The sequence below is a fragment of the Euleptes europaea genome, chromosome 18, assembly GCF_029931775.1.
Source record: "Euleptes europaea isolate rEulEur1 chromosome 18, rEulEur1.hap1, whole genome shotgun sequence".
Classification (NCBI taxonomy): Eukaryota; Metazoa; Chordata; class Lepidosauria; order Squamata; family Sphaerodactylidae; genus Euleptes; species Euleptes europaea.
In genome coordinates this window covers 26,981,504-27,008,996 of record NC_079329.1, presented here as the reverse complement: position 1 = coordinate 27,008,996, position 27,493 = coordinate 26,981,504, and the positions used below count along the sequence as shown (strand labels likewise).

At 45.8% G+C, this 27,493-nt stretch overlaps 1 protein-coding gene across 1 annotated transcript in view; it reads left to right on the top strand.

The window, feature by feature from the left end:
- Positions 1–1,130: 1,130 nt before the first annotated feature.
- Positions 1,131–27,493, top strand: part of NPEPPS (aminopeptidase puromycin sensitive) — a 109,766-nt gene continuing 83,403 nt past the window's right edge. Inside the window, exons 1-2 of the mRNA XM_056863851.1 lie at positions 1,131–1,278; positions 21,323–21,407. Coding sequence (XP_056719829.1) covers positions 1,156–1,278; positions 21,323–21,407 — 208 coding nt within the window. The 5' untranslated portion in view covers positions 1,131–1,155. The remainder of the gene's footprint in view (positions 1,279–21,322; positions 21,408–27,493) is intronic.

Sequence of the window (27,493 nt, the reverse complement as noted above, 5' to 3'; positions counted from 1 at the left end):
GACTCTTGCTCTTTTCTACTACTGCAGACAGAGCTGTGGCTCACGAAAGCTCACACCCTGCCAGAAAATATTTTTGCTAGTCTTTAAGGTGCTACCGGACTCTTGCTCTTCTCTCAAAATATGTCCGAAGAGATCGGAAATTATAAACGTCACTTTAATACTCTCGTGGTGCAAAGGGCGTTGTTGTTACTATTAGAACGTGCTCGTGCACGTTTTATTAATGCGTCCTTATTGCACAGGTCTGAAAATGCACTATTTGGTACTTGGTTTTGGTAACTGGTTTTTGTTTTGTTTTTTGAGGAGGGAGGGGGAACTCTCCTCTTGTTTCCTTGCCAGAGATGTTCCAGATTAAGGGAGGGGCAGCCGCACAGAACACCAGCTGACCCTCGTGCCGCATTTCCTCCTCTCGCCCCGCAGGGAAGAGCAACCCTTGCAAACCCTTCCCCTTTCGGGGCGGCGGCGGGGGGGTGGAGCAGAAAGAGAGAGCGCCTTCTCCGCCCCCAACGCGCATGCGCGCGGCAGCGCCCTCCTCTCCGCCCCGCGCGCTCCTTTCTGCAGCGCATGCGCGCCGTCCCCTCCTCCGATTCATTACAGCGGAAGGAGGGAAGCTCAATGGTCCGCCGCCGCTCGATCGCCCGCTGGCCTTCGGGAGCCCTCCCTGCGTCGCCGCTCCCCAGCGCGCAGGCGCCGACGTGGCTCCGTCACCGCGCCGGCGCCCTCTGCCTCGCGGCCTCCTTTCTCGGCCTCCTGAGGGAGGAGGCGGCGCGCCAGGCCGGGAGGGGGCGGTTGTGGTGGTGTGGGTGGAGGAGGCGGGGGAGGCCCGCCGCGCGTGCGCAGTGCGCTCTCTCCCCTCAGCGGCCGTCTGTGCAGGGAGGAGGGAGAGGAGGGTGGTGGCAGCAGCAGGAGCAGCCCAGAGATCCGCGGCAGGTCGGCTGGCTGCAGGGCCCGTCCCCGCCGTCCTCTCGCCCCCGGTTGGGCCAGGCCGCGCGCGTGCGGCCGCCGCCCCCTCTCCTCCTCCTGTCAGCGGCGGGGGGTCGCCGCCTCCCCCTCAGTGCGCGCGCGCGCGGGGCCTCCCCCTTCGCTTCAGCCGCCGCCGCCGCCGCCGCCTTCTCCTCAGCCCGCCTCGCCCGCTCTTCCTCCTCCTCCGCCGCCGCGATGCCGGGGAAGCGGCCCTTCGAGCGGCTCCCGGCCGAGGTGCGCCCCATCAACTACGGGCTCTGCCTCAAGCCCGACTTGATCGACTTCACTTTCGAGGGGAAGCTGGAGGCCGCCGTGGAGGTAACGTCGGGAGGGGAGTCACGTGTGTGTGTGTGTGGGGGGGCGGCGGCGGTGGGGAGCTGCTGATAGGAAAGGGAGGAGTGGGGGGACGGGAAAGCAAGAGTGTCTATGGGGAGGGGGTGTAAGGGGCTGGAGGGAGGGGGAGGGTCGAGGTGGGCGCAATGGGGAGCTGCTGATGGGAAAGGGAGGAGTGGGGGGACGGGAACGCAAGAGTGTCTATGGGGAGGGGGTGTAAGGGGCTGGAGGGAGGGGGAGGGTCGAGGTGGGCGCAGTGGGGGGCGTGATGGGGCTGCGCTCGGAAGGCCTTGGGGTGGGAGGGGAGGACAAGTATAGCTGTTTGGGGGAGGGGCTGCGTGTTTGAGGGGTGGGTGGGGTGCAAGGACAGGGGTGTAGTCGGAGGCGAAGGTAAAAACAGCCACCTTCCCACACCCAGAACACATCAGTGGGGGCAGCTGCTGAATGTAGGGGTGGGGGGAAGCCTGCAGAATTCATTCATCCATTTGCAACAAGGCACGCGTTCAGTTTGACGGGAAAAATGTGAAATGTTTTGCTAAAATACTGATAACTCCTCTCTTTCTCTATCAGATACTTGTTTTACTTCATTTATTTACTTTGGTTATGCCCCACCTTTCTCTCCAATGTGGGGATCCATGGTGGCTTACATAAGTCTCCTCTCCTACATTCTGTCCTCACAGCAACAACCTTGCGAGGTAGGCTAGGCTGAGAGTATGACTGAGCCCAAGGTCGCCCAGCAAGGTTCCATGGCAGATTGGGATTCAAACCTGGTTCTCCCAGAGCCTGGTCTGACGCGCTAACCGCTACCCCACACTGGTTCTTTAGAATACCCCTCTGGGAGACAGATTAACCTCTGTGTGTAATGAAATAATGAGATTTTGTGGCATCATTTTTACTTATTTAGGCATCTCTACCTTGCTTTTCTCCCAAATGGGGGCCCAGAGCAATTTACAGGTATCATTATTCCCACCTATGTTTTTTTTTTTTAATCTCTGACCTGGATGGCCCCGGCTAGCCTGATCTCAGAAGCTAAGCAAGGTCGGCCCTGGTTAGTATTTTGATGGGGAACCACTGAGGAATACCAGGGTCCTTTTGAAGACAATGGCAAGCCGCCTCTGTTGGTCTCTTGCCTTGAAAACTCTACTGGGTTGCCATGAGTTGGCTGCAACTTGACAACACTTTACACACACATTTTTATCCTCACAACAGCTGTGCAGGGTATGTTAGGCTGAGAGAGTGACTGGCCCGAAGTCACCCAGTGACTTCCATGGCAGAGTGGGGATTATGAACCGGGGTCTCCCAGGTGTTAGCCCCTGTGCTCGAACTTCAGCCTCATGGGGTGTTTGTGTGTCTTCATGGAAGATCAGGGGTCACAGTGGGACTGAATTGCAAAGCGAGGAGTAGTCAGTGGAAGCAGCCTTGAGATTTGAAGGGCAGTGGATTGGTGTGGATGAGTCACACAGGTTTTTGAAGAAAAGGGCTGATTTGGGAGTTCTGGTCATTGTCAGGTTGCTCGTGAAACTGAACGGTTCGTGATTTTTGTGGAGGATTGAGCAGTTGTTGAGGGCGGTGGCCCCAGTTCCTTGGAGAGTTTATATTAGATGTGTACGTTTTGGGTGGACCTGTCAAAGTGGGGGAGAAAACCTGCTTCACACACCCAAGGGCTTCCAGGGTTGCAGAAAAGAAAGTTCCTGATCTAGTGTGGTGGGGAACTGTATTTTCAGACAAGGAAGAGGACTCCTGGGATTGTTGGTACAGGGATAGGGGACAGAAAAAGTTTCTCTAAGGTGGGTGAAGCACTCTGCTTCAAAGGAGAACAGGGAAAGATCTGTTGAGGAGGGAGCCTAAATCCAAAGGGGAAGAGAGTTCTTGTAGGTATGAAGGGGAAAAGAATCTTCATTGAGCCTGTCTTTGTTTTGAGCTGAGAGTCTTCTGTAGCTTTGGATTGAAGTTGCAACTCTTTCTTCCCAATAGTCTTTAAGGTTTGGTATGTGAGCATGCAACACCTTACTTCAGGTGTTGGGACCTGAGATTGGCATATGGGTCTCCTCAGACTCTAGTCATGAAAGAATGTGTATGTACATGATCCTTTAGAGGGTTGCTCCCTGGGCCTGTAGAACATGTGATCCTGTTTTTTATTTCAACACATTGGAGGAGAGAACCCTAAGGCTGACATCTCTCGGGATGGAGGTGTCAGCGTGTGTTGGAGAGGGTTAGAATCATAGTCTAGAGCAGCGGTTCCCAAACCTTTTGGGCCACTGCCCCCTTGATTCCACAAACTCAACCCTAGCGCCCCCTACCCTATCCAACAACACAGTTAAAGGGGCCCACCTCTAGCACCCCTCTGCTGCCCCCTTGCTTCTTATTGCCCCCCTAGGTAATCCCACCGTCCCCAGGGGGTGACACTACCCACTTTGGGAACCACTGGTCTAGAGGGTTGCAAAGCTATCTTCTTGAGAGCCTTGTCATCTTGTTCTTATTTTCAGGTGCAGTGAGCCTTCTTCCGAATTCGAAATTCCAGTTTGAATTCGACTGTTGGAGCATCCATTGGTCATTTATGCATGGGAGGTTTTGCCTTGGATTTGCTGCTCTGTAGATGCACATTTTCCCCATCTGAATTCTCAAAACTCAAAAATAAGCCCGCATGCAGAGTTTCAAGAACTCAAATGGGGAAAATGTGCATCTAGAAAGCAGCAAATCCAAGGCAAAACCTCCCATTCATAAATGGCCTATGTTTGTGTGTTGGCAGAGAGAGGAGAGAACCAGGTACACTGCCCTGAGCTCCTTGGAGAAAAGGTGGTGGTGTAATGTGAGATGTGTGAGGCTGTTTGCCTCCTTTGGGTAGAGAACAGTGGGGTATACAAACCAACTCTTCTTCTTGGAAACATAACAGATGAGAATATTGTCGAAGGCTTTCACGGTCAGAGTTCATTGGTTCTTGTGGGTTATCCGGGCTGTGTAACCGTGGTCTTGGTATTTTCTTTCCTGACGTTTCGCCAGCAGCTGTGGCAGGCATCTTCAGAGGAGTGGGATTACCTGGGGGGGGGGGGTTACTCCTCTGAAGATGCCTGCCACAGCTGCTGGCGAAACGTCAGGAAAGAAAATACCAAGACCACGGTTACACAGCCCAGATAACCCACAAGAACCAATAACAGATGAGGATTGTAGGGTTTTGTTACAGTGGCATTGGATGTGATGGGCTTCCTCGACATGGAGAAGCTATTTTTTACATGCATTCTCATCCTGTTCTGTGGCATTTTCTCTGGATTCCTGGTCATCATTGTCTATCCATTGTCATCTATAGTGAAACTCTTAAATTTTAAGCTTATTGGTATGTGTTGGTGTTTATGCATTTTGCTTATTTAATTTATATAGGAGGTTATCTGTCATGTTCAGCTTGTTCCTAGTATTGTGGAGTGTATTCTGCTCTCCTTCCTCATAGATGGGCTACTAATTTCAGTAAGCATAGCAATGGAATGATACTCTTGTACTGTTTCTACACAAAGTTAATAACATCTTGCATTCCCTTTTGCTTCTTGCCTTGTGCAGACCTGTAGATGATATTGGAGATGTTACTAAAATTAGAGGTATTAACCTTATTTGTGGGAATGTTTATACAGCACAGAATCATGGCTCTCTTGACTTTTAGCAATGCTAGAATTTTTCTTCCGCAATGGGTGCATAAAAAATGCAGGTCTTTCTAGACCTCATTGGGCTATTTCTTAATCTGAGATTACTTAAGTGGATATGAGACAGTGTAAGATACCAGGAAGAGTCTTGGTTCTCATAGCAAAACTCTTTGTCATTAAAAAAAAACAATTTTGAAATCCTGTCATAAATAATGATCCTTTCATGAAGTAAGACATTTATATTGTATATTTTAACCGTTGGAAGCTATCCTGAGCCCTGCTTGGCAGGGAAAGGTGTGGGGTAAAAGCTGAATTAAATAAATAAAACAGATAGACTAGTTAAGTCTCCAAAGGCATGATTGGGTCATGCTGGTTCAGTTTCTAGCATGTTTGTAATCTTGAAGAGGATGACATGATATGAGCTGTAGAGTGTGTGCTGAACTTTCCAGGACCTGGAAAATAGCTATTGATGAGCATAGGTGACTTTATATGGAAGAAATATTTAAGTTGTGGGTCTGTTTTTCTTTTATCCTCGCAGTCTCAGTGGAATGGTTTTACTCAAGGTTTGTGTCCAGAAAGTTGTGTTTCTGGTTTGTTTTGGTTAGCTAGCGTTTACACCCACATTTAGCATCGGATAGTTCTCTAAGAAATATACTGATATATATCAACATTTGTACCCCACATTTCTTGCCAAATTTCTTGCCAAACTGAAGCTGGCACACAAACATGTAAAAACCAAAACATCATGCAACAAATAGTACCAACAATAAGCCCTTCCACAAGCTATAGCACTCCATCCAGTTTAATAGCTATCAAAGATCTGTCTAAGACAGCATTATACTACCTGTGAACTTGGACCATGGTTGGAGGCCTTTCTTACGTTCTCTGACAGGCTGTCCCAGAGAACCAGAACTGCTACTGAAAAGGATCGAAACTGGGTGCTGGCCAAATGGCCTGTTGGAGGGAGGACCTGAGCTGGATTGCAGGTTCATCTTGAGAGAAGCAGTCTCTCAAGTAGGCAGGTCTCAGATAATATAGGTCTTTAAAAGTCAATATCAGAAATATGAACCAGGCTTGGAAACACACTGGGAACCACTGGAGCTGTTTCAAGATGGAAGTAATGTGCTTCCACTTCTAGGCTCTCACCAGTAGGTGAACAGCTATATTCTTTAGTGTACTGAATGTGTGTGTGTGTAAAGTGCTGTCAAGTAGCAGCCGACTTACGGCGGCCCCTTTTTTTGGGTTTTCATGGCAAGAGACTAACAGGTGGTTTGCCAGTGCCTTCCTCTGCATAGGAACCCTTGGTGGTCTCCCATCCAAATACTAACCAGGGCCAACCCTGCTTAGCTTCTGAGATCTGATGAGATCAGGCTAGCCTGGGCCATCCAGGTCAGGGCACTGAATATATACCAGTGCTGGAAAAAAAAACTTATTTTTATGACTCAGCAATATTTTAGGTTCCAGCATCAACTCGTACGCATGTGAATAGCCAGAAGCCTGGGATTATTTCAACCCTGGCTTTCACTACTACTGAAATGATCTCTGTCGTTCCTTAGGTGTCTTCCGTGTTAGAACTGCCTATAGGAATTGAGTAGCTCAGCCAAAACAGAAAATCATGGCTAGAATGTTCCCTTTGTTACCTTCCCTTGATCTGTAAATAACTGTGATAGCTTTGTGGTGTTCAGTGTTGGGAGAAAAGTTGGGGGGGGGGAGAAACTACTGCAAGAACAGCCTAAATGTGAACTACTTGATATGAACTACATTTTGCAATCATTCTGCCTTCTTAAGGGTTCTTGCAGGCTCACCTATTTCCCAGAGGGAATGTTGTGCTTGCATGGTACGCTGTACTTTAATTGTAGGTTAGCTTGAGTATTCAGAAGAGGACAGGCCCCCACAAAATTTAGAGCTCGGGCAGTTCTCATAGGTTATTTGGGATGAAGAAAAATGCTTGTTTTGCCCCTCTCTGGATTTGAATCTCAGCAGGAGTAAAGTTTCACTTTGAAGCGTTCTGAGAAAATTTGACTGCACAAGCAGAGATTAGAAATGCTGCAAGGTGACCAGTAAATACCATGACGACATCTTAGAGGGGAAAAGGAATGCAAGTGCCAGAAGTTGCCAAAACTGTTCTGGTTTAGAAAACAGCCCCCAAAGAGAAGGGCCCACAGACAGACAGTTGGGGAGGGAGGGCTGAGTGAAAGGCTATAAACAGGAGCCACCAGTGCAATTAAATTGAGAATGCGAGTTTTTAAAAGCAAGTGTGGTGTTCCAAGAAGTGTGGTGACACTTGCAGATGGTGGGTGTTAAATTAGAGTGGAACGTAGCCAACATCGAACAAGGCGTATTAATGATTTCCTAACCACCTTGCTGTAAAGGTTTTTCGGCCAATTATTCTGCCACTCTGTGATTGGCTTTTAACACCTTTAGCAATCCTTGCAAAGTGTACTGGAGGTTGTGGCACATTTAAAAGGAAAGATAATAAAATTAGTCCTGCTTATCCATGTTGGAACCCCGATTAACAGAAATAACTGTGTTTCCGGTACCTGTAATAGCTTGTATTGTTTATCTAGAACATCGTTGGGCAGCATATTGAGAACTAATGCAGTTGGCATACCATTAGCATGCATTCGGGAGGTACACAATCCTCACCTGGTAGAAATGCTGAGCATATTCTGAGGCTATTGTCAAGTACTCTGAGAGCGGCCGTCAGAAATCTGAATACTGTCCGAAATACTGTCCGTCAGAAATACTGAATACTGACTGACAATTTTAAAGAATTGTCAGTCATTTGAGTTGCTTCTTGAGCCATTGCTAAATGTTACGCTCTCATTAAAGTTTATATGTAAAGCTAACTTAACAAAATGCAACTTTTTATTATGTTGTTTCTTCAGTCATAACAATAAAAAAATACTTGCTTAGCTAGATGCTCAGGAATAATGAGATCCCATGTCTAGTGTCATTGTGACAAATGTCTGTTCATATTCCAGAATAATCTTGTGGTCTTGGAGTGTCCTTGAGTAAGTTGTAACCATTCTCTAGGTGCAAAATGGGAATGCCACTGTGCCTATTTCAGGGGGTCATAGAGGAGATGCGTGAGGAAAGGTGGTCTTTAACAACCTGGATTTCTCTATTTTGGGGTAGCTGGCTCAAGGTTGACTCAGCCTTCAGAGGTCGGTAAAATGATTACCCGGCTTGCTGGGGGTAAAGTGTAGATGACTGGGGAAGGCAATGGCAAACCACCCCGTAAATGTAGTCTGCCTAGTAAATGTCGGAATGTAACGTCACCCCATGGGTCAGTAATGACCCGGTGCTTGCACAGGAGATTACCTTTACCCTTAATTTGCCTAAAACCTTTTATAGAAAGCCATGCTCTGAAGCAAACAGCAAATAATTTAGAACAAGAAGAAGAGTTGGTTTTTATGTGCCGACTTTCTCTACCACTTAAAGAAGAATCAATCACCTTCCCTTCCCCTCCCCACAACAGACACCCTGTGAGGTAGGTGAGGCTGAGAGAGCTCCAAGAGAGCTGTGACTAGCCCAAGGTCACCCAGCTGGCTTCATGTGTACGAGTGGGGAAACCAACCCGGTCCACCAGATTAGCGTCCGCTGCTCATGTGGAGGAGTGGGGGAAACAAACCTCTCCAGATGAGAGTCCACCGCTCCAAACCACCGCTCTTAACCACTACACCACGCTGGTGTATTAAATTTGTCTTTCCGTTTGAGAGAAAAATAAAAAACAACAACCAACTCCTGATTTACTAACAGCTGCTGAGTCTTTCAGTTAGAATGATAATTGGGAGACAGTTCTTAATGTATATGGCCAGAAACCAGCACTGTATCTTTTTGGTTGCATAGGTGGTCCCAAACTAAAGGTGCAGAACAATATACAGTCTCCCCAGCAGTTAAAAAGATGTGGTGTAGCGAGTAGTGAACTTTGCTCAGGGAGGCCTGATTTGAAATCCCCACTGAGCCGGGCAGCTCGCTGTGTGACCTTGGGCCAATCACTATCTCACAGGGTTGTTAGGATAAAATGGGATAACCTCATGTATGCAGCCCTGAGCTCCTTGCAGGAAGTATGGGATACAAAGGTTGGTAGTAATGAGCAGCGAGCAATGAACTGATGTTAACCAAATGTCGTGGGAAGCGTGTGCTGCTCTTTGAAAGTATCCTGTTTCCTCTGCTGTGACTTCACTCGCTCAGCGAAGAACCATCAAACAACTGAAGCCATAATGTTGTTAACCGACCGCTTAAAGCACTGCATTAGCCAAAAGGTCAACTCTCCGTCAACAAGTGAGACTCGTAGCAGCAGTCATCCATTGGCACAGAATTTCCGCTGGTGACATCTATGACTTCTGTACTTCAGACAAGAAATGTTAAATGGTCCTTGTAATCTTGGGACAATGAGCAGCCACGCTTGTGAGCTTTTTAATTGACCCTTTTGCATCTTTTCTTCAGTGGTACTCCTCCTTTGTGCATGCCAGCCCCCGAGAGAAGGAGCCTTTTTTTGATCAACAGATAAGATATTTGATACTGTAACCAGTTGTGTGGTCTTCAGAATGTAGTAAATTAATTATACTTTTTTTGTAGCCTTGTGTTTTGGCATGGCTTGCTTTTTGATTTGTAAGGAAACTTGGCCTCTTTGGAATCTGCTTTGTTCACATAGGGGGAAGAATGAGGTCTTCTGCTGAATTGTAAGTTAGAACAAAACAGTTTTCATATCTCAATGCTGGGACTGTGCTTGCCGGTTAGTGGATTAAAATACTTTACTGTCTAGGTGACATATAACTGATGAGCAATTTAAGGAGCATTCTACTTTTGTGACTTTTCTGCCATAGCAAATCCAAACTGTTGGCACATTGGCAACGATAGCAGCGGCAGTGTGCCAACAAGCTTCTCGGAAGTAACCCTCTATTTCAGTTGCTTTTCGTGAAAAGACTGTAGAAAAGCAGTTGTCTTGGCAAGATGGCATTGGGCATGTTGGCCGTGGATGCTTGATACGTCAGTATCTTTGTAGCAGAATGCTGAAACTAACTTCACATAAAACTGTTGAGGCTATATTGGCAAGCTGCTGTCTTTCTACTTCGGGGGAAAGTAAAATGTTTTATTCAGATAACTGTATAATTGCCAGTTGGGCTGTGGCATTGATTGACTGGATATCTCAAAAACTAGGGGAGCCAGTTTTTGAATGGTCCCAGTGGAATTGGCATAAAGAGGTTGTAAATATTTTGTAATAATTGTGCAGACAGGACAAATTGGGTATGTTTTTATGTATGTGTGAATCGTTACTTTTTGTTGCCTTTGGGCTAAAGTAAATCCTAAACTGCAAAGGAATTAAACCACATGTGCGTGCAACTCGTGAAAGATTGTCAAACATAGTTACCTGTCTACCTTATCTCTAGGTACTTTATAGCAAGCAGGCAAGACTGAAAGGAAGATAACTGTATCTCCTTACGTTGCAAGTGTTCATTTTATTATAGGAAGAGATAGTCGCATATACATAGTCAGTGGGATGCAGCCAGCTTTTTCATGCAGTCTTACCCAGTGTACCTCCTCAATACGGCCCATCTCGCATGGCTTTTGTCCATGCAAGTCCCATGGTCCTCAACATAGTTCTTTTGAGTGGTCACAGAGGACCCCCCCTCCCTTTTCCACCAGTATAAAAGCTGGTTTGATTCCACCAAGCGTATTTAGTCCCCCTGGAGAAAATGACTGCACTGGAGGGTGGAATCTATGGGATCGTATACGCTGCTGAGGTCCCGCCCTTCCCAGGCTCCACCCCCATATATTGAGTAATTTCCCAATTCTGAGTTGACAACCCTACAGAAGAGAGATATCCTGGGGCTAACTGTGTCATGATTTTTCTTAAGGAAGAGATAAATCTAAAGATTAATATTTCACCAGATGTTAAAGAATGTGTACAATATCTATCTTGCATCTGTGGGATCTGTGTCCAGATTGCTTTTTATACTACCATTCCAGAGTCTGTTCTGGATTGGTTTTGTATAACAGTTCACAGTCAGGGTTCCATAAATTAGCTTGCCATGGTTGAGCACTCATCTCCTGTCTTAGCACCTCTGTGCTTTCTGTGAGAGCCCTGCTGCGAGAGAGAAACCGTTTTTCTGTAAAGAAAGGAAGAATGGTTTATCTGCCTTCCCATTGTACTTTTGAAGGAGGCTGCTCTGGCATGGAGGTGGTACTCCTAGGCACCCTTCCCAAAATTTTCTCGGCATGCCCTAGGTCAGTGATGGCGAACCTTTTGCAGACCGAGTGCCCAAACTGCAACCCAAAACCCATTTATTTATTGGAAAGTGCCAACACTTTGTGCAGGGAAGGGGGCGGGAGCTTTGAACCGCTCTGCACGGCAGCGCGGTTCAAAGCCCCAGTTGCCCAGCTGGGCGGCGGGGAGTGCAGGCAAGGGGGCGGGAGCTTTGAACCGCTCCGCACAGCAGCGCGGCGCGGTTCAAAGCCCCAGCTGCCCAGCTGGGCAGTGGGGAGTGCAGGGAAGGGGGCGGGAGCCGCACGTGCCGGCAGAGAGGGCTACGTGTGCCGGAGTTGGCACGCGTGCCATTTGTTCGCCAACACGGCCCTAGGTCTTTGGTAAGGGAAGATTGGTTGTGGCGACTAATAATTTGCAGACCCTTGTTTAGAGCATTATTCATGAGCAAGAGAACCCAACCTCACTTTCTCCTTCCCTGTGTCCTGTTCAGAGCTCTAAAAATTGGCTGGTATCTCCTGCTGTGTGCCAGGTCCACATCAAAGGCACTTGGGCAGTCTTAGTAGCAGGTTTGCATTTGTGGCGTTTCCCTCCACTGGAAGCTTTGTGCACCCCTTGCTTTGGACATATTTTTATACAAGTGTAAGTCCTTTCTGTCTAGGCAGTAATTTAGTCGCTGGGATTCAGTATATGTAGGGGTGAGTTGGGAGAGGGAGGTTTTTTAATTTCATAGCTTTTGTTGCTGCTGCTTTTTAGGAGTTACAGTCCCGACATGGGTCTCTGCTGATAGAGCATGCTGCTGTTGAAGTGTCCTAGCTCAGCAGTAACATATGCTGTTCATATGTAAGATCCCCAGTTCAGTTCCTGAACTTTCCTTAGGGGAAGGCTCTGGGTAGCAGGACTGGAAAAGACTCCTCCTACCTGAGGCACTGCAGAGGTTCTGCAAGTCCCACAGAACTGGGCTAGATCAAATCATCTGATCTCTTAACACTGAAAGTGAATTGTAAGCATGTAAACAAATAAGAGCCCCATGGCGCAGAGTGGTAAGCTGCAGTACTGCAGACAAAAGCTCTGCTCACGACCTGAGTTTGATCCTGACGGAAGTCGGTTTCAGGTAATCAGCTCAAGGTTGACTCAGCCTTCCATCCTTCCAAGGTTGGTAAAATGAGTACCCAAGCTTGCAGGGGGTAAAGTGTAGGTGACTGGGGAAGAAATGGCAAACCACCCCGTAAACATAGTCTGCCTAGTAAACGTTGGGATGTGACATCACCCCATGGGTCAAGAATGACCTGGTGCTTGCATAGGGGACTACCTTTAAACAAACACAAATCCAAATAGAACACAGTGCTTTAAGGTGTGAAAGACGTGTTATGGTTTCAGGCATTTGCTATTGTGGCGATATCTAATTCTTGTTGGAATATGAATGTTGTGAAGGTCAAACTAGACAGGACTATGGAAAATTTGTAAATGGGCCCCTTATATATATTTTATGATCGGAATTGCTCTTCCCCAGCTCTGGTACTGTTTGGCTCATCTGGGTAAACATACCGAAAAAAATTGTAAACAGCCATTATGGCACACTCAAGTTACAGAACCGGGGGTGGGGTGGGGAACCCCTGTGTAGTACTTTTTTTATTAGGTCCGACCAAAATAGCACAAAACATTGCACTCCTCTTGAGCTCATAAGAACATCAGGCTAGATGTTACAAAAATTTTAAAATGAAGGAGGGAAAGAGCAGATTTTCCAGGTTAAGATCTTAAGACCCTGCCTTGGAAACCTTTGGAGTTGTTAGAGGCTCACAGGCTATGGTGTAATTGCTGTAGGTGTTAGATTACAGCATTTGCAGTCTGGGACGAAGAAGCAAATAATGGAGGGCCATCTCCTTTGCAAGGGTAGAGTCTAGCAAGGCCCGGATGTCAAAGGTGAAAAAGGTAAACATACAGAAACCATGTGGCATTGTGCCCTCTCATCCCTTGCTTATACCGTGAGGCAAATAGCAGCCCCAGGAGGAGTTTCAAATGGTGCAGGTGCAGAGATCTGTGCTGTCCTTTCTGCATGCCCAATCTGAATTGGAGCTCCATGTAGTTTCAATTTAAGGTTTTTGTAAAAAATCACAAGGGGATCCCATCTAGTTTTTCCTTTAATGAGCAAGTGTAGTTTAGGAAGCATTATTGTATAAGAGGACAAGTTTTTGCTATATGGATAAGTTGCTAGAGGAAGTCCTATTTACTGCCATGGGTGAGGAGGTGGAGAATCCTGCCTGAAAGGTTAGACAATGGAAGGACCTTTTAAACCTCTTCTTTCCTTTTGGCTGTCATGAGTCTTCTAATTTGGCTGAAGGACATCCTGATATACTTAGTAAAGTTTAACCTATCTTTGTTGCTTTTTATAGCTTGCTTGTGAAGCATCTGCCAGGTTTGTGGATAATGCTGATTAAGAGTTGATTTTGCGTTTCAAGTGATTGTGTTCAAGGTGCTGAACATCTGTTTCTTTGAGAATGTACAATGCATTTGTAGCCTGACGTGCTTGAATGTTGAAGGTAAAATATTTTAACACTGTGGTATGTATTTTCCCCAGCAGCTTATTGTACGGCAGCTGAGACCAAAGAACCATATTAGGAAGAATTTTCTAACAGAGCAGTTCCTCAGTGGAACAGGCTTCCTCGGGAGGTGGTAAGCTCTCCTTCCCTGGAGGTTTTTAAGAAGAGGTTAGATGGCCATCTGTCAGCAATGCTGATTCTGTGACCTTAGGCAGATGATGAGAGGGAGGGCATCTTGGCCATCTTCTGGTCACTAGGGGTGTGGAGGGGGGATGTAGTTGTGAATTTCCTGCATTGTGCAGGGGGTTGGACTAGATGGCCCTGGTGGTCCCTTCCAACTCTATGATTCTATGACTTTCACACACCCAAGAAGGTATATTTCTTTTGAACTTCAGCCTCACAAAGCAGCTTGTGATTTAACATGGAGCTGTGATGTTCAAGGAGGAATTTTTTTTTTAAATACCACTAGGTATGTCCAAGTCCTTGGTCAGTACTCTTTGAATCCAAGGCCATGTGTACTGCAGGCCTGTATTGAAGGTAGGATTCCATTGGAATTTCTGGTATTCTTGTTTAGCCTGTCTCCTTGCTTCTTTTTTAGATCTTTGCTGATTTGGCCCTCAGGCCTTTAATGACCTATCATCAGCGCTATTGAACAAAGTAGTTCTGTAAGTTTAAGAACAACTTTTGCATAGAAAGTGATTCTGACAGATGATGTCATCTAAATGACAGATTCTGTCATTTAAATGCTGCAAGAGAATACGACCAAATGCAGTTTAAAAAAAATTAACAGGAGCCTGTGTAGAGAAGGTTGCTGCCTTTTGTGTTAGAGGATTTACTGCTTGGCTACTGTAATCCAGGCTGGATGCAAATCAATGAACAAATGTGGTTGTCTAGATAAGGGCTAATAATTACTCTAGCTGCAAGTGTAGGTTCACAGATGGGATCTTACAGAGACCTTCTCTGCTCTCTATGTTTAATGGCAGGGATTTGTATTTTTTGGAGAATAAATAACTTAGTCACTGTGCAATATATGGGAAGGGCCAGCTGCCTGGCATTGACAGTGAAGTTTTCATGGGTGATGTTGGACTGCTAATTACTGCGAGGATGGTGGTCCTCTTTATCTCTCCTCCCCCCTTGCTTCTGTTAGGCCTGGAAAGCAGAGTTACAGGGACAGATTTGCTGTTGTAATTTCTTTGGGCTTGGGAACCCAAGGACAGGAACTGATTGCTATGTGACCAGCAGAAGTTCATCCAGGACTGGTTTTAATAAAGCAAATTGCAAATTATAGGCTAGATTATGGGGTGTTAATATCTTAAACATAAAATATATCCATACTCTCTTTTTCTCTCTCTCAAAAGTTTGAAATTCCCTTCCCAGGGAGATTTGTCACTCCATCATTGTCTTCACCAGTGGGTGAAGATTTTTTTCTTTTGTTTGGTATACCTCCAATCTTGTTATTGGCCCTCCTCCCTTCTTTTGGTGTTGTATGTTGGATATGTTTTTATTGAATTATTTTATATATTTTAATTCTGTTTTAATGTTGAGATGTTTTGATTGTCATCTTGGGGACCCTATTTGGGTGGAAAGGCAGCCTAGAAATATTTGTTATGAGATAATAAGAATTTTGTGTATCGTCTATGTTGTAGTAAAGATCCTGCTTGCAATAATATTTTATCACTCTTTTGAATGGCAAACTTGATGTATGAACGCCTGTCAGCAGAGCAGCAAAACAGGACTGCCACAGCAAGTATGCTTTTTTGCATCCTTGGGGGCTCACCAGAAAAATATTAATTTCTAAAGTATACCCCCCCTACACACACACACACACACACTGAATGAGAACCAAGTTTGCTCACTGCCTTCTAGGAGGCATAACATGCTGAGGAGCAGCTACAGAAACATGGGAGTGGAAGGGAAATTAGCCTGCTCAAATCCCTGTTTATAGTGGGAATGGGAGGGAGATTAGGGTAGAGGGGAAGGATGCAACTGCTCATCCCCTAATCCTCCTTCTCCATCACCTATCCAGAATTATAAGCTTTTTAAAGGCTCTGGCTTTTTTGAGGCTGAATGTTGGGATTGGGCTGGGGAATTAAGTTCTGAGGGAAAGGGAGGTAAAGGCATAATCATAGCACAGTTGTAAAGCGCAAAAGACGGAGAGCCATTAACCGTCGATTAGGGATGGGAGTTGTGTGCCCAGGGACCCCCCAACTCTCTCAGAAAAGGGTAAGGAGAGTTAAAAATCTTTCATTTCTTTGTGGTATGATATTCAGGCCTGGAATTGATTTCTTGCTAAGTAGTCAGTACTGTAGTGCTAGTCTTTGGAAGCTCGGGGCTAGATGAGCAGGAAGCTTACTTTACCTAGTACTGGGACTCTATCTTGCACGATTGCTAAAGAGTTTCTTGTTCTCTCCATCACCACCTCTCAGTTCTTCATGGGTTCTTATTGCAGCCTATGAAGTATAGCGTGAACTAATAAAAAGCAGTTATAAAGAAGCCAAGCAAGCCAACCCACAGAATCAGTTCAGTTCAGCCAACCCATCTCTTTTTAACAGTTCAAAAACCTTCCTAAAAGGAGCAGTCTTGGCTAATCTTGACTGTTCTTCTGTAATTTGCAAGGGGATTGTTTAGGTACCCTTCTCTAGGACCAGAGTTCTAAGGAAAATCTGGCTACCTTTGTCAATACTTTTCTGCGATAGAGAAGAATATGGCTCTGGAAAGTTTTCTACCCACATCCTTGGAGGAGAGAGCCTAGGCAGGTGCTGTTCAGAGCTTTAAAGATCAAAACAAGTGCTGTAAATTTGGCTCAGAAACAAACTGCCTGGAAGGGTAGATGCTTTAGGGTAGATGTAATATGAGCCTGTTGGCTCCCACCCACGAAGAGCCTAGCCGTTGTATTCTGGGCTAATTGTAGTTTCTGAGCACTCTTCAAAGGCTGATACATTCTGAGTGGCTTTATAGTAATCAGGCTGGGAGGTTACTGCACCACAAATCACGGTAGCCAGATTACTCAATTTTTGTGTGTGACATAGGATGAGCTGGAATCGGGAAGTGTGCGCTCCACCCCAGCCTTCAGCATTCCCTCTGTCTGGCCCTCCTCCAGACAACTAGGAACAGTGGGGCATTTCCTGTGCTTTAAACTGCTGCACCTTAATGAGCAAGCTGGGAGGATCTTTATGCAGTTATTTGGGTAGGTTATGGGAGCCTCTTCTGGATGCCACCTTTGGTTGCTCACCCCAGGTGTCAGTTCAGTTCAGTATAAATGGATTATATGTGATAAGAAGCCTGAAAATGTAGCCAAAGCTGCAGAAATTAGGGATTCCCTTGTAGGAGGGGATTTGGGGAGGTGGGGGAGACATACTCAACCAGACGGAACCAAAAGAAACAAACTTGGCTCCCTCAGGGAAAATGTTTACCTCAGAAAACCAACCCTGTGAAGCAGACTCCTCAGGCTAGGAGAGAACCTCAGGAGGTTGAGGTGTTTTAATTTTAAGAGAAGCGTTTATTATTTATTAATTAAAACATCTCCTTGTGGTTCAAGGCAGCTTACAATGATAGGTAAAAACATTTCCAATTAAACCAGAGTGAAATAACAAACCCCAAATCTTTCTGTTCCTCCACCCCTTAAAAGATGAGGCATGCAAGTTACCACTGAGCTTCAGCCAGTCCATATCTGTGTGAGGAAACTAGTTTCTGGATTGGGATTTTTATTTTGGGATACGGGCAAGCTCCACAGTAAGGGTGTAAAGTTTTAAATGATAAAAGATTTGTCCACTGCTTATATGTAGCTGTAAATATTTAAAGAAGAGCCCCGTGGCGCAGAGTAGTACTGCAGTCAAATGTTCTGCTTATGAGTTCGATCCCGACAGAAGTTGGTTTCAAGTAGCTGTCTCAAGGTTGACTCAGCTTTCCATCCTTCTGAGGTAGGTAAAATGAGTACCCAGCTTGCTGGGGGTAAAGGGAAGATGTCTGGGGAAGGCACTGGCAAACCACCCCGTAAACAAAAGTCTGCCTAGTAAACGTCGGGATTTGACGTCATCCCATGGGTCAATAAGGACCCGGTGCTTGCACAGGGGACCTTTACCTTTTTAAATGTTTAAAAGTTTTCCAAGGTCTTGAAAACTGGCAAGACTGACATGGAGTACATTAACTCATTAATATCAACCAGTAGCAGAACTGATACGTGTGTGGACTAGATTATGAGCTTGTTAGCTTTTAAAGGTTTGGTTATTTAAGCAGTTGCTTTATTCAATGAAATTTCCATCCCTATTAAATGGATGTTTAGGCTTTCCATTCAACGAGAAGCACTTCCACTTCTGACTAGGAATTCCCTATTATTTATGCAGTATATTAGAGGGAGAATCTTGGCCTCTGTTCCGTTTACAGCATTTGTTTTTGAAATAGTGAAGACTGGACCACCCCCAAACAAAAAGAAGTTCCGATATGCAGAAATCATACAAGCTTTCAAATTTTATCTTGAGGAGGCACTGTGGCTCAGTGGTAGAGCATATGCTTGGTATGCAGAAGGTCCCAGGGTCAATCCCCAGCACCTCCAGTTAAAGGGACTAGGCAAGTAGGTGATGTGAAAGACCTCTGCCTGAGATCTTGGGGAGCTGTTGCCGGTTTGAGTAGACAACACTGACTTTGATAGACCAAGGGTCTGATTCAGTATCAGGCTTCTTCATGTGTTCATGTGATGACATGATTATTTAGATTTTATTCATTATTGTTTGAAGGTGGTTTTGTAAAGAAGCTGGAAATAAATGGTTTTAATAATAATAATAAACGTGCAATTTCTGCTGTGATTACTTTTCTTTATTTTATTCATGTAAATATTGCAGTAGCTGCTTTCCAGAAAACAATTTTTTCTGCCATGTAAGAAGAGGCTTTCAAAAATGTATCTGCTTCCCTGTAAGCATCGAATACCTGCATTTTAAGTTGACTTGCAGTATAAAAATGTCATGTGGTAACCTGTGTTGGTTGCTGACTTTATGTTCTCGTAAGCAAGGATTGAATCCTGAATACATTATATATGCGGAGGTTCATTGAAATTAATAGGACTTTACTAGGATGATTGCAATTGGGTATGCAGCCTAAGGTTTTGTCTGCTTTTTCTTTTTTTAAAAAAGTCCTATCATCCATCTGTGTAGGCAGAAGATCTCCTTTGGATTTTTGTTCTTATTTTGCAGGACTGGAATAATAGTTCTCGTGAGCACACATTTTGTATCATCTGTGGCCTGTGTATATAATTGGTTGATGCTTCATTTGTGGGTCTTGGAGGCTGAACTTGTAATCATGAAATTGGTTCCTATAAATGATATCTGGCACTTCCCACATTGTGTAAGGTTTGTGCGTGAGAATCTAAAAATAAATCACTCACACGTACTGTGGCAGTGGAGTCAGCTTCAGAAGAAACTTCTCTTGTTGCATTATGCCTACATGTGTACACATACTACATGTTCAGGCATGCTTGGGGGGCTCTCTTGAGGCTTACTTTTAAAAGGCACATGCAGGCCCATTCCCTTTAGGTGCAATCCAGGTGAGCAATGTGCTGTTCTTTGAATCAGAGTTTTTAGGAGGGGCACTGACATTCTTGACAGATGTGAGCAAGTGGTCTATAAACATTGCCTACACCAGGTAGAGAGAGATTCAGATTTCTTGGGAAGCATACATTTTTGCACAGTTGCTAATCTTGTAGCAAATTGAAAAGTTTTGGATTCTATTTGGTTCTAGGCACCCAGATAACCATACTCACAGGACTCTTCCACACTTATAGCAATCTGTGGTTGGTACTACATGCGTACATTTAGATCCCAGTTGCCTCCCCAGCTAACAACACGCTGTGGGTGCCAGAAATTATTGAAAATGCCCCAGAATTCTGCGTTCTAAACACGTGGCTTATGTGAAAAATTGCAGTTAGAAATAACCTTTTCCTACTTGAATAAGGCTGGCTGGGCTGTCAGGTAACCTTTTTTTTCTTGCTTTCATGCAGCATCACCCAGGAATGTTGCTTAACAGATTTCTGACATTAGGAGTTGCACAAAATAGTGATGTAAGGGGTATGTGTTGACTACTGGCTTTGGCACCAAGCATGTTCCTACAGACGGAATGCTTGATATTTATTTATTTAGTAAGTGTATATGCCTGGTCTCCAGAGAAACGTGCTCATGACAGCTCACAAAGGAAATTATTAAATCATAAACAGTATAGAATCATTAAAATGTACTCACCATTAAAAAATCCCATATGGGACATAAAATAGCATAAAGCATTGAGCAAGGTTAAATGATCCTGTGAAGCAGTCTTCAAGCTGGAAGCAATCTGTAAAAACAATGTTAAAAGATGAAGGTGTTGCCTGAAGTCCAGGGTGTGTTCTTTGTGTGTGTGTGTGTGTATGAGATGGCTGTTTATGTAAGAGCTTATTATTAACTCCAGAGTAGGGGTTGTCTCCTAGTCCCCCCCTCCAAAAATATTTTTCTGCAAATTTGGCATTTCCAGATGGTAGAAATGAGAGAGTCACTGACCCACCCAAGTTGGTACTCACTTTTTGATTAATCCCACTCTTTTTAGGAGTACATGATCTCTCTTCCCACTTTAGGTCCTAACAGCATTTCTGTGAGACAGATTACACTGAGTGTGTGACTTGTCTAAGGTCATCCAGTGAGCTTTATGACTGGATTTCATGGCTGAGCATTTGTGGAGTGCATCATTGTTCTTTTCTTCGAGTTTGGCTTGTGTAACGTGAAATGATTTACCCCATGCTGAAGTACTGGGAGTTATGGAGTCTGAGCAAGTGAATGTCGTTTGCTTGTGTGCATCTATATATCACAAGGTAGCTTGATCAGTTGGGTTCGGCAGAGCTCTTTGTCCAGAAGAAATTGTTAACTTCTGCTCACTGTGACCTTGTACTTGTTTCAGCCAGGCGCCCATAAGGAATTATGGGGGAGAAGAAGGCCTTATTCCCCCCCTGGTGGCCCCGCTTTGTCTACTCTTCCATTGTGTCTAATTTTCCTCTCTTATCCACCCATGCAGTTGTCCATTTCCTTGTCCCTTCACCAGCCTTCCTGTTAACCTGCATCTCCCCAATCATCTCCCCAGTTTTTGTCTGCCTCCCTGACTTTGGGATGGTGGTGATTTAACTCCCCTTTTAAAACTTTTTCTGTAAACGTGGGGATTAACCTGGGTTTGCTGAAACAGCTTGCCTAGCTCAGAGTAGCTTTCCCTCCTGAACTTTTAAAAATCTATGCCAGGGGAGTTGAATAGAAGGACCGCGGGCCAGATCCACCCCATTGAGAGCTCTTATCTGGCCCACTAGCCAGCTGAGGCAGCCACTCCTCCAATCCTGATCTGGGCTGGAGAGGCAAGGTCCGGCCCAAGCAAGTGACATTTATGTCATATCTGGCCCTCATAACAAATGAGTTCGGTACCCTTGATCTATGTGGTGGGAGTCATCCATTGGTGTAAAATGTATGGTAAATTTTTCAATCTATTTTTTTGATAACTTGTTGTAATGCTACCATTCTTTGGAGGATGTGTGCGTTACTTTGCACTGAAATTATTTGTTAAATTTAGTTCCTTCTCTGCATCTTGGACTGAGGATGACGTAATCAGTGTTAAAGATCGAATAATAAAGGGGAATGTGTCTCTTGCAGGTGGGACAAGCAACCAATCAGATTGTGATGAATTGCGCTGACATCGACATTATTACCGCTTCCTATGCACCAGAGGGAGATGAAGGTAAGCGGAGATCTGGATGCAGGTCCTGTACGTTGAATCGCCAGATGCAGTATTGACTAAGTAATAAACTTAGCTTGCAGCAAGCATTTCCTGGTTGTTTGACATAGTGGCTTGAACATAGACTGTCTTTTCCATCTCTCGTCTTAAAATTTAATACATTGTTTATGAATATGAAGTTTTTGAGGCACTGCTTTTAAAAAGTGAGAATGTGAAAGTTTAGATGATAGAAAATGGACGTGTAATAAAGGCACATAACTCACCCTAGTTCTTCAACGAGGATTCCTTGGCTAGAGAGTGAGGGTGTGGGTGCCAGCATATTCCCCCAGTAGTTACGACTGTTGAGTACCTTATGCCAAGCCTACAACCACCAATCCTGGATGTGGCCTCCCTGGATTAGTATGGGCACCCAACTAGGGACTTGAGCCTTCTTTTCCAGCTTCTTGCTTAGGACTGCACAATGGTCATTGCCAAGCATCTGACTGGCCTCTATGCATAGCTAATAAGTTGTTTGTTTGGCTTAGTAGGTCACAAGTTTGTAGGCCATCCCATTTAACATGCCCTTTAGATGGATCAACAGACTTCTGGTTCATGCTTGCCATCTGACTGATTGCCAAATCAGGGATCCGGAAGGCAATGGCAGTGACCTGTCTTTCTCTGAAATATGTGGCTTGGTTTGCTTGTATGAATCACCTGGAGCTTCTTGCTCTGTAAGTCTCTTCTGGTGGAATATGTGCTCTGCGGGACAATGTAGTTCAGATTGCATCAGTTGACCTGTGCTGGTACTGGCAGATGAGTAGGCAGCCTTGCCTTAAAAGCTGGATTAGGTGGCCTGTTTTTCACTTGGCACTCATTGGTCCTGCAGCCTTGATACAGAATGCCTAAATAAAAAGGGTGCTATAGTTCAGGGGTCCACAACCTTTTGAGCTGGTGGGCACCTTTGGAATTCTGTCAAAGGGAGGTAGGCGCTACCACCGGGATGGTGCGGCTGAGAAGCCTCCTCAGAGGCCTGGCCGCAGCGGAGATAGAAAAAGCCTTTTTTAATTAAATGGGGGGAAAGCTCCCATTAAAAAGAGGTGTCGTAGCCCCGCCACAGCAACGAGGGGCGTTCCCAGGCTGGAAGGGGTTAGGAAGTTGACTAAAGTCAGCTCCTCTCCTGGGAATGCCCCAGCATGCCCCTCCTCACTCCGGTGTCACCATTCTCTTCTTGGAGTTACTTCCTGGAGACGCTGCACCGGTGGAGAAGGCAGGACTGCGCAGGACTGATGGGAATGCCCCTCGCGCCAGCGTAAGTGCTCCTTATATCATGATAAGTGGGCACTTATGCTGGCGTGGGGTCACACCACCTCGACACCACTTTTGGCCCCCAACCTCAGGAATGGGCTATAAGTCTGACCAAAAGGATGGGAAAGTTCAGAATTGCGGGATAAGCTCTGGAGGCAGGATGGAACTTTGGTCTTATGATATATTGGGTAACTTCATAGAGGTTGCCAAACTGAGGAAATTTTGTAACATCTGCTTGTTTAGCTATTGATCATGGCACTTGTAGCTGTTTGTTCATTCTCTTCTTCCTGTTCCCCTCTGCTGGCTGTATTTAGATGACAGTGTTTCTTATGTTCTGACTGTGGCAATTTCCCTTTCACTGGGGTCATAGTAGGCTGACTTTTGAAAGTGTTCGTTCGGTAGTCCTTAACCTTTGATCTTTTACCCCTTCCCTAGTACACATCATTGTCATAACATAACAGGTTTATTGCATTAACTGAAAGCCATAACAAAACAATGGCTTCCTCAGCAAAACAATTAAAACAAACAAATAAGACAATAAATCACAATATTACCGTATTTTTCCGTGTATAGGACGACCTTTTTTTCTAAAAAAAATTGGTCCAAAATTGGGGGTCGTCTTATACATGGACAGCTGGCAGGCAGGGTGGGCAGTGACCGGTTGAAACCCGGCCAGCCAGGGCCAGAGGCCTCTTTTGCCGCTGACTCTCTTCCCGCCTGTCAGCTGTTGGGAGAGGGTGCTCGCCACGCTGCCAGAGTAACCCCCAAGCCCTAAGGTAAGCCTCGGTCTGCCCAGAGCCCATGCACCCCTTACAACCGAGAGTACAGTCAGCGAGGTTCCCCTCTCCCACAGCACCCTCCGGGCGTCGCCTCACTGCACGCGGAAAACGTCCTTCTTGCAGCTGGTGGTTGCTGGTGTCCATGGCCCGGCCGACGGAAGGCGCTGCATTGACGCTGCCTGGGGGGGAAGCGTCGAAGGAGCGGGCAGCGGCCGAGGCCAGGACGGGTGCAGTGCAAGAGAGGCGTTGGTGGTTGTAAACACGGCCGAGCAGGTGATACTGAGCAGAGCAGCCCGGGCCTGCTGCCTTCCTTCCTTCTCTCGTGCTCTCTCTCTGTCCGCCCTTCCTAGGCGCCCACCCCGCCCGACAGCGGCCACCGTAGAGCAGGCGAGGGCGCGGGCCTGTCTGTGTGCCACTGGTTCGCTAGGAAGGGCGGACAGAGAGAGAGCGCGAGGGAAGGAAGGAGAGCAGGCCCGGGCTGCTCTGCTCAGTATCGCCTCCTCGTCCGTGTTTACAACCACCGTCGCCTCTCTTGCGTTGCACCCATCCTAGCCTCGGTCGCTGCCCGCTCCTTCGACGCTTCCCCCCCAGGCAGGGGGGTCTATGTAGGTCTATGTTTTATATATATACACAGACAAAATGCATAGATCTCAGGCATATATTCGGTGAGACCCTTGTGCCATTGGCCAACTCCTTGATGTTGGGTTTAATTCCTGTTTGCTGTGATACTTTTTAAAGGGCTTGTTTTTCCCATCCTCCAAAATGGTTTGCACTTTGCATATTGTTGTTGAGAGGGAATTTGGAACTTGTCTGTCTTTGAGTCTGTGTAGAGATTAGGTGATATTTTCTTTGCTACTGGCTCTGGGTAGCTGTTGAAACGTGGTGCACGTTTTTAGAGCCCTTCAGGCATAAGCATTGAGAGCAAAAAACACAGATTGCTCAATGTCTTAGCTGGGGTGGGGTGGATATCTAAATCTTCTGTTCGGTATCTTCTATCAGGTAAAAAATTCCCATTTTGAATGGCAGATCCGGATATCTGCCCTGCCACTGTAACATATGAGAATATCAGGTAACATATTTAATTAGATTTTTCCTTGCCTGCGATCTAGACATGGTTTATTTCTGCTATGAATACATCTAGTGGTAACTGGCATGAGCAGAGCTTAAGTATCACTCTTTTGGAATTGCACCTGCTCTGTTCCAAGTCAAACTATAGCAGACAACTTCCTGAGGCGCATGCATTTTTCTTTTGGGGCAGGCATATTGTATCTTTCAGAAGGATCCATAAGACTATGTGTTTCTCATGGGCAGATAATTCATTACCTGATAGAGTGCAGATTTACCGCTTCTTTCGCAGTGGTGCAGGACCCATTAAGATTGTCCACTTTGGGTGCCTGGTGGATCCTGATGTCTTCCTGTCAGGGCTTGGGGATTTTGCCATCTTGATTGCTGATGATTCTTTCGAGGCTCTGACCACTCTCTGGAATAGGGAGATGGCCCAGGCTGTTGACGTAATCACCCCTAAGAGCCCTCTGACCCTGGACAGAGCCAAGTAATCTCCCTGGTTCACTGGGGAGCTGATGATAATGAAATGGTAAGGATGACGGCTGCAGCACTGCTGGCAGAAAACTTGGAGCAAGACTAACAGCCCAGTCCTATGCCGAGTTAACTCTAGTCTAAGCCCATTAAAATGAATGGGTTTAGGCTGGAGTAACTCTCCTTAGTATTGCACTGTAATTGAACGTGGCCTAGAGCCCATGTTAGAGCCCTATTGTGTGGCAGTAATGACGGCAGAAAGGTAGTATTTCTCCACCACCATTGCATCTGCATGTAATCATCTAGCTGAGCTGTTTCATATGGTTCAGGGACTTTTACATCATAGCCTCAAACATTTGGACTCTGACCACATGACGGCCTGCTGTGATCAATTTGCCACTTACTTTGCAGACAGAATCGCTCAGATCCACTCTGGGTTAGATGCTGGCATGGTTGCATGTCCAGATGATGTACTTTTGGCCTCTGCTAGTCTGGTTGATATGGATACTTTTCAGCATGTGGATCTCGGGGATGTGGACAAGATCTTTGGGCAGGTGAGACCTACCACCTGTGTTCTCCACCCTTGCTCTTCCTGGCTGGCAAAAGCTTCCAGAAGGAGGGTAAGGGGAGCGGTAAATGTTTCCTTGAGAGTGGGAATTGTGCTGCCCATGGTCAAGGAGGCAGTCATTAGACCTGCTTTGAAAAAACCAACCCTGAGCCATACTATGTTAAAAAATTTCTGGCCAGTCTCCACTCTTCCAATTTTAAGCAAGGTGCTAGAACAGGTGGTTGCCTCTCAGCTCCAGGGGTTCCTGGAAGAGACCGATTTTCTGGGCCCATTTCAATCTGGTTTAAGGTAATAATAATGGTAAACTAGTGTAAACAGCTTTTTAATAAAACAAGGAAGAATCTATTGAGAGTAGGGAAGAAGATAACAGGACAAAGATAAGGAAGTTTCTTTTCATCTAGCTGCCCATTTTCATCGTTCTACTCACACTTTCTCGCTCTGACCCACCTAAGGATTTGTGTGTGGGAACAGGCTTTTGCATGCCACTCACTGGAACTGCAGGTGTAATCAGATGTATATCATAATGCTTTCGATGTAGTGAGTGTTCAGTGTGCATCTGCACTGTGATAACACATTTAAGTGCACATCCCCATTTTAAGTGGTACTTGCAAATGTACGGCATCTCCATTAAGATGCACATTTGAATGGCATCCAATACCCACCTCTGGTTCTTAGTTCAGTTCAGGTGAGCTGTATGTGGGAGTTTGGGTCTTCAGGTTTTGAGGCCTGATGATGGAACAGATCCTCAGGGGATGGTTAAATACAGGAAGAGCACCTGGCTTCAGTATAGGTAATTAGGAGGTTCTTCCCAGGTATGGCTCTGTGAAGCTGGCTGTAGGAACAGTTGCTTCCACTGGTGTCTTTCTTCTTGAGCCAGGAAACAGTTGCTTAAAGCAGGAAACAGTGTTCTGAAGTTGCAAACCAGATGTTTTTGAGAAACCACAAAGGGCACAGCTGCCCTCACTATGAACCCCAAACAAGTGGCATTCTGACATGCAAAGCCTTTGCATATGGAGGTTACATTCCAGCCTTTGACCACCCTCTCTTCCTTTACTCCCTCTAATCCGGTAACCAGAAAAAAGCCCACAAGAAAATTGCCCACAAAAAAACCCCACTGTCATAAATGCACACAAGAAATAAGCCCACATGGAAAAAAGCCCACACAGAAAACCCCCCACTCTAATCCCAACTGAGGTAGTCACTCTGGTGACCATTGGGACAGTTTTCAGGGTCACATCTTGGAGGAGGGCAGGGTTTGTGGCGGGACCACAAACCCTGTCCTTGGAGGAGGGAGGGGAGGGACTTCAATGCCATAGAGTCCAATTGCCAAAGCAGCCATTTTCTCCAGGTGAACTGATCTTTATTGGCTGGAGATCAATTGTAAGATACAAAAGAGAGCCCTGAAAGGACAGGACCCACAGGTTGGGAAACACTGGCTTAAACCTTATCAGAATGTCCTATGGTCTGATTTGGGGTTCTGAGGGCTTGCTCCTGGAGGCATGCCTTCTTGGAGACAACCACCCCAAATCGTTTAAACTGCATGGGGCCATTCCTGATAAGGTAGAATCTGTTCACAGGATGCATGACCTGGGAGCCCAGCTCCTTTCAGCCTGCTTCCCAGCCATGAGGAGGCATTTTACTGTCTGCTGCTGATGGTCAGAGTAGCATTGCTAAGAGAAATTCTCTTAATTCTTCTTGACCCGTTTTCTCCCTGAAATTCAGCAATGCATTTCTTTCCCTCTTTTAAGAACTCAATTTCTAATCAGTTCTGTTTTCATCTAAGAGAGAAAGGGGCAGGAAGGGAGGTCCTACACAATTTACCTCTCTAGATGCTCAGAGGTAGGTAGGCAATGGCTTCCCAAACCTTCCTGTCTTCCTGCTGGTGCACCATGCTGTGCTGTATAATATATAACTGAAGCTAC